Source organism: Lactuca virosa, chromosome 3, assembly GCF_052849685.1.
Source record: "Lactuca virosa cultivar CGN04683 chromosome 3, Lactuca_virosa_CGN04683_v6, whole genome shotgun sequence".
Taxonomy (NCBI): domain Eukaryota; kingdom Viridiplantae; phylum Streptophyta; class Magnoliopsida; order Asterales; family Asteraceae; genus Lactuca; species Lactuca virosa.
This window is the reverse complement of record NC_136428.1, coordinates 380,622,399-380,636,466: the sequence shown is the minus strand read 5'-3', so window position 1 is coordinate 380,636,466 and position 14,068 is coordinate 380,622,399. Positions and strand designations below refer to the sequence as shown.

The following is a 14,068-nucleotide window of genomic DNA, read 5'->3' as shown; positions in this document are numbered from 1 at the left end:
GCGGCAGGTTCCCCGATTGGGAACGTTTGTCTGAGGATGATGGTGATCTCTCCATTGTTGGATATGATCAAGGAGGCCCAGGTTGAGGGTGCAAAGAGGGAAAATTGGAAGATCGAGCGGATTCGGGGGCAATATCCTTTGTTTGTTAAGGATAGCCGAGGTCTTCTGACACAGTGTTGCCGGGTATGGGTACCAGAAACCGGAGGAGTGAGGCAAAAGATATTGGAAGAGGCACATAAGTCCAAGTTCTCTATACATCCGGGGGCTACAAAAATGTATAGAGACTTGAGGCTGAGTTATTGGTGGCCCTGCATGAAGCGGGAGATTGCTTGGTTTGTAGAGTGGTGCTTGACCTGCTGGAAGGTCAAGGCCGAACATCAACGACCTCATGGTAAGGGTCCAGCCTTTACCCATTCCCATGTGGAAGTGGGAAGAGATCACTATGGACTTCATCACGAAGTTGCCTCGGACAGTGAGGGGTGTTGATGTCATTTGGGTAATTGTGGACAGACTGACGAAGAGTGCCCACTTCATTCCGATTTCAGAGAGTATATTCGATGAGAAGTTGGCAGATATTTATGTGCGAGAGGTGGTGGCCAGACACAGGGTGCCGGTGTTGGTAGTCTCTGACCGGGATGTTCGGTTTTCATCTAGATTTTGGAAAAAGTTCCACGAAGAACTAGACACTCAGCTACATTTTATCACGGCATACCACCCCCGGGAAGTAGTGCTCAAGACTATCGGGCTTATTCAACAGGTGCGCGACCGTTTGTGGGTCGCGCAGAGCCGTCAAAAGAGCTATGCCGATCGGTGGAGATCGGATCTTGAATTCCAAGTGGGGGATTTCATATTGCTAAAAGTATCGCTATGGAAAGGGATTATCAGGTTTCGGAAGAGGGGCAAGCTAGGGCCCCGATATATTGGACCATTCAGGATTTCGGCCCGGGTGGGCAAAGTAGCTTACCGCTTGGATTTGCCGGATGAGCTTAGCCAGATACACAACACCTTCCACGTGTTGCAACTTCGGAAGTGTGTCACGGACGAGGCCACGGTCGTCTCGCTGGGTGACATTCAGGTGGATGAGAGCCTAAACTATATTCAGAAGCCCGTTGCGATTCTTGATAGGAAGACCAAGGTTCTTCGGAATAAGGAAGTAAGGCTGGTAAAGGTGCAATGGCAGAATCGAAGGGGCTCCGAATGGACCTGGGAGCTGGAAGAGGAGATGCGAGAGCACTACCTGGATTTGTTTGGGTCAGTAGACTTCAAGGACGAAGTCTAGTTCAAGTGGGGGAGACTTGTAACACTTGTTCCAGGTATTATCTGATTTAAGTAATTTTTGGGGATTTTGTGCATGGACTCGACGAGTTGGGAGTCCAACTCGTCGAGTAGGGGCATTAAATCATGGATGTAGATCGGGACCTACTCGGCGAGTCGGAAGGCCCGACTCGGCGAGTAGGATCTGTAAGAGGAAACCCTAGTTTTTAGGGTTTGCACCCTATATAAGGATCATTATCTGCCCTTGTGGCCTCCCTTAGAATCTTATTAGCCCTGAGAAGAACATTTTCGGCCGTGAACGTTCTTGTTTGAGAGTGAGAGCCTTTGTGAGCAATTCTTGGGGTTTTTGGAAAGGATTTCAAAGTTTGAAGAGGAAGGGTCAAGGGAGAAGCAGTAGATCGAGCATCTACTCCGTTTTGGCCATCTTATTGAGGTATAAATTCGTTATCTTGAGCTGTAGATTTTAGATCTCTTTCTTGGAAGAAAATGGCCATTCTTGAGGCAAAATGGAGTCAAGCTTGGATCTGGACCTATCACAAGCATGTGGTTCCAGATCTGGACCTCCTTAGGTCCTCAATGTCATAAAGTTACTTCCTTTATGTAGCTTAACCCCTTTCCATGCATTAAAACCTTGTATAAAGACTAGTTTTGGTGTTTTGGCCTTGTGAGCCTTGTATGTACGTAAAGTTTGCAACTTTACGTGGTATCTATGCTAGGGAAGCATGGATCTAGAATTTGGGACCTTAGATCCCACTAAAAAGGACCGAACTTGGGAAGGACTGAAGGAACTCGTCGAATCCCTTGGCCGAATCGACGAGTCAAGCAGGGTTTGCTCGTTTTCAGTTGGCTGAGTTTTGGGTTTGCATGAGTTTACGGTTGGCTGAGTTTTCGGTTAGCAGGAGTTTTCGGTCTCAAGGGTTTTCGGAGGGACTCGACGAGTTACACAGGTAACTCGACGAGTACATGAGTCACACAAAGAACTCGGCGAGTCACTGGATGTACTCGACGAGTCACTGGATGTACTCGACGAGTAGAGGTCAACATGGACTGTTGACCTTGACCGTTGACCAGGGTTGTCCGGGGTTGACCTTGAGGGTATTTATGGGATTGTGACAAGTTAATCATATGTTGATTATAGGAAGTTGAGGAGGAGCAGTGCGTAGCATATATCTAATTCAAGTTTGACAAGTCAGCATTCGAGAGGTGAGTCTTCTCACCATACCCATTGGTCTAAGGCACCAAGGCCGACCCATGTTATGATACTTGTAATTATCGGTTTACTATGTGTGCTATGTTGGCGTAATTTTATCTGGAAGACCATGTGGGGGTTCCCATGGCAGGAAAACCATGTGGGGGTTCCCATGGCATGTAATAAGACAACATGGGGGTTCCAGTGGCACTAGGTGTAAGACCTTGGAGGGTTTCCATGACCTCCTTATATGTTGTATGCATGACCTATGTGGTATATGTAGCTTTTGTAGCTAATATGATATGTGTTATGTGGATTGCGGGTGGGGTATGCTCTGGGGGACTCACTAAGCATTAGCTTACAGTTTTTAGATTTGTTTCAGGTACATCTGACCCCAAGGGCAAGGGCAAGGCTTGATGAGCGGCGTGCACTCTCTCTCAGGATTTTCGATGGGACACTCTGATGTTTGAAAAAATTTTCATAATGGCTTTTAATTTGAAAACAATTGTAATGAGGTTTCTTGATTTATGGTGAAGTGTGTTGTCTATTTAAAAATGAAAATTTTCTTTTGAAAAATTGGGTTGTTACAAAAATACACAGAATCGGTTCGCATAGCAGCTTTGGATTTGCGACAGAAGGCCAGGGTGAAGTGGGTTACGGATGGAGACGAAAATACGCGATTTTTCCACGATTTTGTTAACACTAAATCAAGGAAAAATAACATTTACGGTCTCAAAATCGATAATTGTTGGATTTCGGAACCGGCTGTTATCCAAGACGAGATGTATAAGTTCTTCTCGGCCAAGTTCATGGAGTGTTGGCCCTCGTGACCAAAAATTAGAAGTTTGAGATTTCAGAAACTTTCGAGCTTGAATAAGGAAATGTTGTAAGATGAAATTAATATGGGGGAAATAAAGTCAGTCGTATAGGCTTGTGGTGATGATCGGGTTCCCAGGCCTGACGGTTTTACTTTAAAGTTCTTGAAAAAATATTGGCTGGTGCTAAAAGATGATATTTTTGCACATGTAAAACAATTTGAAAGTTGTGGCAAGTTCTCAAGGGGAATCAACTCCTCGGTTATTTCACTTGCGGCTAAGGTTAATGACCCACTAAGCCTCTCCGACTATAGGCCAATTAGCCTAATTGGATCGATGTACAAAATCGTTGCGAAAATCCTCTCAACCCAAATTAAAAGTGTCATTGGTAGTTGCATTTGGGTGGAACAATCCACATTTATTAAAGGAAGGAACATTCTTGAAGGTCCTTTAATTGTAAATGAGTTATGCACTTAGGTGAAGAAAAGAGGTAAACAAATGCTACTATTCAAGGTGGATTTCAACAAGGCATTCGACTCGGTCAATTGGGATTATCTTGACTCGATTATGGAACAAATGATGTTTGGGAATAAATGGAGAGGATGGATTAGAGGTTGTTTGGAATCCGCAAGAGCCTCAGTCATTGTCAATGGTAGTCCCACCGCGGAGTTCCCAATGTCAAAAGGGTTGAGACAAGGCGACCCATTATCTCCATACTTGTTTAATATTGTAATGAAGGGGCTCAACATCACAATGAAGGAGGCGATTTCAAAAGGAATATTTGAAGGTATCTTGATTCTAACACAAACATGGTTGTTTCTCATCTATTTTACGTGGACGATGCCTTGTTCTTGGGTGAATGGTCAATGAGAAACATAACAAACCTTGCTAGAATTCTTAGATGCTTCCATGTGTCATCTGGCCTCAAAGTAAATTTTGACAAGTCTCGGGTATTTGGTGTGGGTGCAAATATCAACGAGGTTGAAATTTGGGCTCTCCCTCTTGGCTGTGATTCGGCTTCCTTACCATTCACATATCTTGGGGTTCCTGTGGGAGCTAATATGAACCTCAAGCGACCATGGAAACCGATAATCGATATAATTAAGTCAAAACTTTCCTTGTGGAATGCTAACACTTTAAGCTTCGGTGGCCGTTTAACATTGGCAAAATCGATGCTCGATAATCTCCCAAACTTCTTCCTCTCAATATTCTTGGCTCCAATCGGTGTTGTGGAAGAAATCGATAAAATAAGGAGGTGCTTCATATGGAAACGTTCTCAAAACAGTAGAAGTATTCACTGGATTCACTTGGAAAAAATCCTTGCCCCAAGAGATGTTGGTGGACTAGGATTAGGCTCTATTAGAACTCTGAACTTAATTGTGATGGCAAAATGGATTTGGAGATTAAAGACAGATCAAAATTCACTATGGGCCCAGGTGGTTAGTGGGCTTCACAATTTAAATCAATTGGTGTGGCCTGGCGATTCAACACTTCGAGTCCGTGAAGGAGATCGTGACATTTGCGTGCAAACATGGACAAAATCGAAAGAAGCAAAAGGTGTTATGCAATATCATTTTTGGTGCTTTATGGTGCATTTGGAGAGCCTGTAATGAAATGGTATTCAAAGGAGTTAAGATCTCGCTGGCGGCTATTGTTGATATAGCAAAACATATGGTTTTCGTATAGTTGAAACACAGATCATCAAAAGGGAGTTTTGATTGGAAGTCTTGGATTTCTTCCCCCCTTAATTGTTTGTAAATATTTTCTATTTTCTATTCTTGTACTCCTTGTTATCACTAGTTACTTGCTAGTGGTAACTTTTTAATATAGTTGCCGGTTAAAAAAAAAAAATCTCGTTGCTTATGTTTCACTAAAATTAAGGCTCATGAGATAAAATAAAGAGAATATTTCTCTCGAATGGTAATTTAATAAATATATTACATCTTATAATAAATAATTTAAAATTATAAAAAAATTATAAAAAAAAATTATAACATAACCATCTCACATGACTTTTCTTGATTGTAGAAGTCAAATTATTGACTTTCTCTATTAGAGGATTTAACTATAATTAAAAATTTTCGATCATATCCAAGTACAAAATTAATGTGTCAAACATCAAAGAAATTCCCATCTCTTTTTCATGGGTTTAAAATACTAACTGAAAATTTTGAACATAAGAAAAAAACCCATATAAATAGAAGTTATAAATTTGGTAAACATGTCTCAAGCTTTCAACGTGGTATTTATATGGCTTCTACACCCTTTCTTCCCTTTGCATGCGTCTTCTTTCTTGTTTACCTTGTGCTACCAGTTCTTTCCCATGTGCACTACCCTGATCATTTAAAACCAAATGGGTTATCGAGTAATAACACGACCCCATCACCTTTTAAATTTCTTAAAGCCATGCAAGGATGTCGTAAGGGCGAGAAACTGAAGGGCGTCCGTGATCTAAAACTCTATCTTGCTCATTTCGGGTACTTCAACTACCAGAAAAACCCTAATAATGTAACAGATCTTGAAGAAGATAATTTTGACGAGGAGCTCGAAGCAGCCGTCAAGTCTTATCAGGTCTACTATCATCTGAATGCCACTGGGAGGCTGGATGGGCCAACGGTGTCCCAGATGGTGATGCCTCGTTGTGGGTTTCCCGATAAAGAAACTCAGCATAACCATAACACCAATAATTCTTTACATACAATCTCCCATTACCGATTCTTTCCAGGAAGACGAAAATGGCCCACGGGTAAAAAGCATCTAACTTATGGTTTTGGATCCCGTTTCCCAAGAAGATTCATTCCTCCTGTTGCTCAAGCTTTTAGGACATGGGCTAATGCTTCTGGGTACTTTACGTTTTCAAGAGCAATAACTTATCAGGGTGCTGACCTAAAGATTAGTTTTCAACGTGGATCTCATGGAGATATCAGGGCATTTGACGGACCTGGTGGAGTGTTGGCCCATGCTTTTGCACCTACAAATGGAATATTTCATTTCGACGCTGATGATTCTTGGGTTATTGGAGCAGTGCCTAATGCTTTTGATGTAGAGACTTTGGCGTTACACGAAATAGGACACCTACTTGGGCTAGATCATAGTGGATTTGAGAACGCGATAATGTGGGGTAGTTTCACTGCAGGTGTAACAAAAGAATTGAACTCGGACGACATTGAAGGGATCAGGGATCTATATGGTGTTTAGATTGTTGTATGTGCTTCTAAGTGTTTTAGGTGTGCTTGTAAATAAGAAGTGTGCTTGTTAAGACATGTCCATATAATAATTTCGAAGTAGGTGGGTTACTTTGTGTGATTGGTTGTTTATTTAGTTATTTATTTATTTTGTTGAACGTTTCCGCTTAAAACTGGAATGTCAACGTTTCAATAAATATATGTTTGTTTATATTTTTATTTATCTTAAAAAATTCTATTACCGTATGCAATGTATTGTACTTTTCCTTTTATATATATATATATATATATATATATATATATATATATATATATATATATATATATACACACTAGCCGTTTACCCGCGCCAAGCGACGGGTGTGAATAGTTTTTACGAAAATTAGTTTCTAGAGGCGATTTGTTTTTTGGATTTCAAATATAAGTATGTTTTTGTTTTGATTTAAAGTTATATGTATGTTGCTATTTTGTGTTAAAACTAATTTTCCTGATTAAAAAAGCATAGTTGATTGTCTTATTGGGTAAATTGTTTTCTTTATGAGAATCGTTTTCCTCAATTAGTGCTATCAAATTGGGGTGTCCTGTCGTGTTTTAGTCCGACAGGACATGACACGATAACTTGTTTTTTTACATTGACATGAAACGAACCAATTAAAATATGACAAACATGACACAACACGGTAATAATAACATAAAATAACCAATTGAAATAGCGTTATTAAGAGTTATGCTAACTAATATAAAATCAATAAAAATTAAAAATGAAAAGTTTGGATTCTTTACAAATGCAAATGAAAACATGATTGATTGTGCATTATTGATCATGCAGCACTTCTTTATACACCACATTTACAGTACATACTCCACTACCATTGAATTGTTCATCAGGGATCACTAATACTTTTGTGTTCCCACGTGATACCCCTCTGGATAATGCCACATAAAGCTGTCCGTGCGAGAAAACCGATTCTGGAAGATAAATTCCTACATTTGGAATTGTTTGTCTCTGGGCCTTATTGATTGTCATTGCGAAACATAATCGGATTGGAAACTGTTTTCTCTTTAGCTTGAACGGGAACATGTCATCTTCAGACGGACATAGAGGAATCCTTGGCCAAAAAACTCTCTTTCCAGCATGCTGACCAACAGCTATTTCAGCATCTATTACATTTTGTTGAAAACCTTTACATATCAACCGGGTGCCGTTACACAATCCATTTAATGGGTCGAGATTCCGTAACAGTATTATCGAGCATCCAACTTTCAGTCGTAGGTAATGAGGGGGTAAACCACTAACACTGAGTGTGTTCAAGAATTCCACAGGATATAAGTTATTTATATCGTCTTCAGCTTCATCAAAACTGTAGTAAATTTTCTCTTCTCCATGGAATCGGCCGATCAATAAATCATTAATCTCATCGACACTATCATTTCTTGTGGATAATATTGCACGCGAAATAATATAATCGGTTTGAGATCTATTAATTTCCAAGGATGGAAAGATTGCATCAATCAAAGCATTCAATGACTTTTCTTTTTTAATGAAGGGAATTACCATATCATCAGGGATGCGAATAAAGTTTCCTTGCACTGTTTCTTCAACTCCATCACCGACACGTAATAGAAAGTCTGAGAACCATGGATCGGTTAGTGCTCTCATATTTATAGTTAACCGCAACTTGATAATCGAAGACCAAAGAGGCGACATTCGTATGCTAGAATCCACAGTCTGTGCTCGTGTTCCACGTCTAACGACAGGCAAAACCTGTCTGAAATCACCTCCCAAAACCATTATCTTTCCACCAAATGGGAGCATCACCCCAGTGATATCTTTCAATGTTCGGTCCACCGCCTCCAACGCATGTCTTTTAGCCATCGACGCTTCATCACATATGATTACTTTTGCAGTCCGAAGCAGTTGAGCAGTGCCACTTTGTCTTGAAATCTTGCAGACCGAGTTATTTTCCAGATTAATAAGAAGTTTAAAGCGAGAGTGAGTTGTTCTTCCCCCAGGCATGTTATTAGCCGCAACACCCGATGAAGCGGTCGCCAGTGCAATATGACCACACGAACGAATATTAGCAAATAAAGCTTTGTACAAAAATGTTTTCCCTGTTCCTCCGGGACCGTCTATGAAGAAAACTCCTAGAATATTACTATGGACATGCCGCATTATCTCATCATACGCAAATTTTTGTTCAGGATTGAGAAATTCTCGGGCTTGTAAATGTTCCGATTCTAAAACAATAGAGCATTCCTCTTGTACCTCACGAAAAACTCCAAATTCTAAATCGACATTTTCATTTATCTTTGGAAGATCAAAACCATCAATGTTGTCACTCATAGATTGTAGGAATACCTTGATGTCGGTGAGGACCATATTTTGGACTCTCTCAACACTTCCATATTGTCGCCTATAATCTTCCGAAAGAGCATTGTAGTGGTAATCCCATAACTTACGAACATCTCCTGGCTCACAAAAAGTCAATATCGTTGCAAACATCCTTCTAAGAGCAATAGGAGCTTGAAATAAAGATGCCTCTGTAAGACATTGTGATAAACCATCATCAGACTCTATTAACCCTCTTTCAAGAGCTGCTTTCCGAAATGTTGGGTGTTGTACATTGTTGACTGTGTAGAGATCTTCAAAATACGTAGGCCCACTAATATGCAATAAAAGTAGGCGAAGGTAGTATCGCTCCCCTTCAGCGGGGTTGGCAGAAACCATACGACCCCGCATTAATCCTTGTTTTCGATGATGCCAACGACGTGAGCTCGGATCCCACGTAAGTTTTTTTGGAAAATCTCTATATTTTATCTCTCTCGCACTGGTATCTTCTTTATTTTTTAGAAAAAAAGCAGTCAACATTGATCTCCTATCTTTCTCCTTCTCAACAACGCTTGTCAGCGTATCATCCTCACTGAACCTAACCATCTGCTGATTTGGGAGATGCACCTGCAAAGCCATCACAAAAGGGTAGATCTGAGAAAGAGGGAAGCTAAAAATCCTCCACATGGCCTCTGGAGGTGAGACATATCGTGCATCCTGAAATCGTTTTATCTCATTAATAGCGACAGATTGTCCATCCGGACCAATATTGATAACTTGTTTGTCATGACCCTTGTAAATATACTTAAAAACATATTTCACAGAGGTTATACTCGAGCAGACCTCAACATTCAAATGACAATTAAACATCATTAACAACTTTGGGTTATATGGGACAACCCACCTGTTATCCATCTTATTGCCCCGTACGTCCACCTATATACCATTATCTCTCCTTCGGTAAACAGGATATGAGTCCTTTCCTTGTAACGTGGTTTCATTGAATTGTCGAGGGTATCTAAAACGACATTTCTTTTGCTCATTATTCATACAAGGATAGTCAGAGTTTAAGCCACCGCAAGGACCATGGATCATGTGTGAGACGACTAATTCGTGCATTTCAGGATATTTTTTTGGGTCTGGAATTTCAGCATATACTATTTTGTCGTAATGGTCAGCGTTAGTAAGCTTGTATGGAGGTTTCATTATCAGGAGGAAATGTGCATGCGGAAAACCACGTTTTTGAAACTCAATGACATAAACGTATGAACCCACCACGCCGAGGACGTGATTTGTGAAGAGTTGTTTCTTAAGATCCTCTAACTTAGCACGAAAAACTCTTGACACAAGGTCTGGTCGATCTTGAGACGTCTGCCAAGGGAGTAGCTCATTTTTTATTTCCGGCCAGTTTGGATTGCATGTCATTGTAAGGAAGATGTCAGGCTTCCCGTCATCTTGAACTAAAGTCATGGCGTCAAGAAATCTTCGCCGCATGTCACGGGGGCCTCCGATGAAACTTGCAGGCAACACAACACGCTGCCCTATCATATTTGATCGAACCTCACCGGCATTAACACAGTCCACAACACCTTGGTATAAATCTGCTCTTATTTTGGACTGGTTTTTTGTACAAAAATCCAAACGTGAAGTCTCAAGCTTGATGTAGATATCTACTACAATCTGCTGTAGTAATCTCCCTCCCATCAAAATTACATTATAATTTGACCGGATTTGAAACTTATAGCAGTAGTACTCTCGCATAGATACAATATTCCGCCCTCTTTTTGTATTAGAGTCTACACAATGTTGATGTCGTGAATAAAAAAAATAATTAATGACATGTACAAAATGTAATGTTTGTTACTTTAAATAAGATTTACAAAGTTATGATATGTGTACCTTCTAAATCATCCCCGATGTGATCATCGTCAGTAATAATATTATTGATGGGAATTCCTTGTCTTGACATATTAGAATGCCATCCCGACTCCAATAAGATTGAATTGTTTTTGGTTTGTCGGATCTGCCATACACGACCTAATGTTTTCATTACCTTCAACCCAAATACCAGCGACCTAATGTTTTTATCATAGAAATAAATTGATTAAACATGGTGTGTAATATGCACACATTTTATGTCATACATGATATATTTATATTATAATTAGCAAACATAATATTACGGTACCTCGGATGTGGTCGGTCGGTTGTATACCCTCTGGTCAAGTTCTACTGACGCATTCAACGTGACTCTGTAATTATCAAGCGGCCCTAGATCACCAAGTCTTCGAAATACTTGCACGTATGGGTTTGTAGTAAGAATACGAATCAATTTTTCAGCAATTCGTTTGTCAATATTCTTCCATTGTAGTCTATTTGACATCTCATAATCAGCATCATAAAAATACAACTGTACGTATCGAGGTATTCCATCCATTGGGATTAACTGATCGATTCTATGATACATTCCTCCATTCACACAAAAAGTGTATACTCCAGATGTCATGTCGGTCATTGTTTTATCAACATCGACACCCATTGATGCGAATGAAAAGTTTGAGTTGTATGCACGTATCTTTTGTCTAAAGGTCTTGCCTAATTCGTTTCTAGATGTGAAGAGATCGAGTAATTCATCGGGAATAGAAGAATGTGCCAATTTTGTCTTACCATCCATGCAACAAAAGGTAGGGAATTCAAATTGCAATCGTTTTGCTCCACAATGAACACATGCTTTCTGCACCTTCAACACACGATGTTTTTTAGGGACACCATCATAAACAAAGTTATATGGATCGTCCGGAATAGTTCGAATAGATGTTCGCATTGAGTTTCGTTCCTTGCGTCTTTGATAGTCATTTCTGTTCCGAATCGACTTCCTTTGAGCTTCATCTAATACACTTGTAGGGGTTGTATTTGTAATATCAGTTAGGGTCCTTTGTACTACATACACATTCGTCGTATGTGTCACGTTTTGGCTACTTACTTCACCATTAGCTATTCGTCTCATTTTGTTCTTCTCTTTTTGTCGTTCATAATATGTCTTATTATATGCTTTCCTTTTTCTGCAATATGTTGTTTTGGATGAATTATGCGTGAAGATAATGTAATAATATTGTTGCACATCTGAAACATACCTTTTTGTGCATTTAAATCAACTTGGATAGCATCATTAGGCCTATTTTCCTTGTCTACAATCACCATTACAATTGTAAAAACGTAAACAATAATAATATATAATAGTATTAGTTTCATAACAAATTGCAATAAAAAACGATTTTTTTATAAAATACTTATATATTAATCGAGAATTGATTGGGTTGAACTAATTATTTATATGTGAGATTGATCCTTACATTAAATTATATAGTTTTTGTTTTCAAGACTCGGAAGTAATGTTTTAATGGTTTTTGGGTATTGACTTACCGTGTCAACTTATATTTTGAATTTTGAATAGTTTTTTTCAGTGTATCGTTCTTTCAGGTTTCAATAGCTTTTTTTTCAATAATTGGATACATTCATTTTGATTGAATTTTATTTATATAATATTTGTAAAATCTATCTGGTAGAATATTTCTTTTAATTAATATACAACAATATCAATATCCTATAAAAAGAAATAACAAAATAAAATAATATAACAAACATTTGTCAAACAAAGAAACTAAAATTTATAAACTTAAAACGTACCAAAAATCCATATCACAAAATCCGCAAACAAATAAATACCAAAAAAACTACAAAAACAAATATAAATCTTAAATCCCTAAAAAACAAATAACTACCATGTACGACGCACACAAATAACCATGGAAAAATTAAATATTTTCACTATCTCTCATTCGAATCCTATCAGCTTCCGGCATTCTTGGATCTAACGTCACATCGGTTAATGCAGTTGAAACCAAAATATTATATGTATGGACATCTATTACATAGTTAATAAGGTCTACTGAAATAATTTATTTAAAGATAATGGAACTATATATAAAGTTGCCCATAGTTAACTTACACAAATTTTGGTGGACCAACTTGACCCTAGACACATAAATTATTGATTAATTAACAATTGCAAGATACACTTGTATCACAAGGCTCATTGGTACGTGGTTGAACATCAACTTTATTGTATGCCCCCTATTCATTCAAACAAAATTTTGTTAAAACACATAATAATAATAATAATAATAATAATAATAATAATAATAATTGGTTAATACATTTATATAAAATACATTATATTAGCATACTATTAATATTTTTATATATTTACATCTATATATAATCTTACATCTCATTTTGGATAAATAGTTCAAATGCATAGAATGAGTGCATTCGTCTTCCTCATACGATTTTTCCAACGACATCTACAATACACCAAATTTAGTATTATTTAATTTGTCGTATGAAATATATTAAAAAACAAAATATATATAATCAAATATATAAATGTACCTATCAACATTCTTCGATGACTAAAATCTCTTGTGAGGCTTGTGATAGAAGAACACAATGGATAAATTGGAAATGAATTGCCGATATCATTTCCCAAGAGAGTAAAAATTGTGTTACTCTTTATCAATATAGCCCACTCACCAAAGAAAATTTTATAATGTTGATATCTTGGGTGGTCTTCGAAAAAATGATCCATTCGGAAATGATTTAAGGAGATAACGCGTCCAACCAAATTGATGTTCAAAATTGACCTCAAAACCCGTGGGACAATTGCGATCATTTTGTCTCTCTGAGATATGTAATTTAATAACAATAAGGTAATAATAAATAGACCATTAAATAAAATAATGACATATTAATTTTAATGTAGTAATACTTACGTTGCGATCAATCAACCAAATAAGAATTCTCTCATGTTCAACGTCGTCCCACATAAACAAAACTCGAACAGCTAGTATGTTCCACCATACGTGAACGTGTCGTAATGAAGAAAAATCTCGAACAATAGTATGACCATCCATTACTAAAATATTCATGTTAGTATGAAATACAAATATGTATTGTTTTGTATAATTTATTTTAACCATATAAACATTTTTATAAATTATTCTTTTTATGTAATAATTAAAAAAACTTCAATTTTATTATTATATTCCTAAATTATTTTTATGTTTATTTGAAATAAACATTATTATATTTCATCTAATATAAGAATAAAAAAATTCATATCATAGAATACGAATGTGCGGTGTGTATCCCTTAATATATATTTTAATTAATTTTTAATAATAATAGAGGGTATTCTTATATCATGGTCATATCT

General features: G+C 37.8%; 3 protein-coding genes across 3 annotated transcripts; 1 reads left to right on the top strand and 2 right to left on the bottom strand.

The window, feature by feature from the left end:
- The first annotated feature begins 5,529 nt into the window (after positions 1 to 5,529).
- LOC145163174 (metalloendoproteinase 1-like) lies at positions 5,530 to 6,586 on the top strand. The gene has a single exon (XM_079082035.1). It carries the CDS (start codon positions 5,530 to 5,532, stop codon positions 6,475 to 6,477), a length of 948 nt encoding a protein of 315 aa, XP_078938161.1. The 3' UTR covers positions 6,478 to 6,586.
- Positions 6,587 to 7,278: 692 nt separating this feature from the next.
- Positions 7,279 to 9,708, bottom strand: LOC145164967 (ATP-dependent DNA helicase PIF1-like). The gene has a single exon (XM_079083610.1). The coding sequence runs from the start codon at positions 9,706 to 9,708 to the stop codon at positions 7,279 to 7,281; it is 2,430 nt and encodes an 809-aa protein (XP_078939736.1).
- Positions 9,709 to 9,729: 21 nt separating this feature from the next.
- Positions 9,730 to 13,766, bottom strand: LOC145164966 (uncharacterized). The gene is made up of 7 exons (XM_079083609.1): positions 13,626 to 13,766; positions 13,475 to 13,534; positions 13,082 to 13,157; positions 11,928 to 11,981; positions 10,977 to 11,811; positions 10,693 to 10,868; positions 9,730 to 10,589 (listed from the first exon to the last, which is right to left on the bottom strand). The coding sequence occupies exons 1-7, from the start codon at positions 13,764 to 13,766 to the stop codon at positions 9,730 to 9,732; spliced, it is 2,202 nt and encodes a 733-aa protein (XP_078939735.1).
- Positions 13,767 to 14,068: the final 302 nt, after the last annotated feature.

Bases quoted from the DNA above. Each gene is read 5' to 3' on its own strand.
- LOC145163174 (XM_079082035.1), top strand. From the start codon at position 5,530: ATGGCTTCTACACCCTTTCTTCCCTTTGCATGCGTCTTCTTTCTTGTT.
- LOC145164967 (XM_079083610.1), bottom strand. From the start codon at position 9,708: ATGGATAACAGGTGGGTTGTCCCATATAACCCAAAGTTGTTAATGATG.
- LOC145164966 (XM_079083609.1), bottom strand. From the start codon at position 13,766: ATGGATGGTCATACTATTGTTCGAGATTTTTCTTCATTACGACACGTT. The intron at 13,158-13,474 runs GTTGGACGCGTT...GGTGTATTGTAG, and splicing joins CAATTTTGAACATCAATTTG to ATGTCGTTGGAAAAATCGTA. The intron at 11,982-13,081 runs GTAAGATTATAT...TGGTGATTGTAG, and splicing joins CTATTTATCCAAAATGAGAT to ACAAGGAAAATAGGCCTAAT.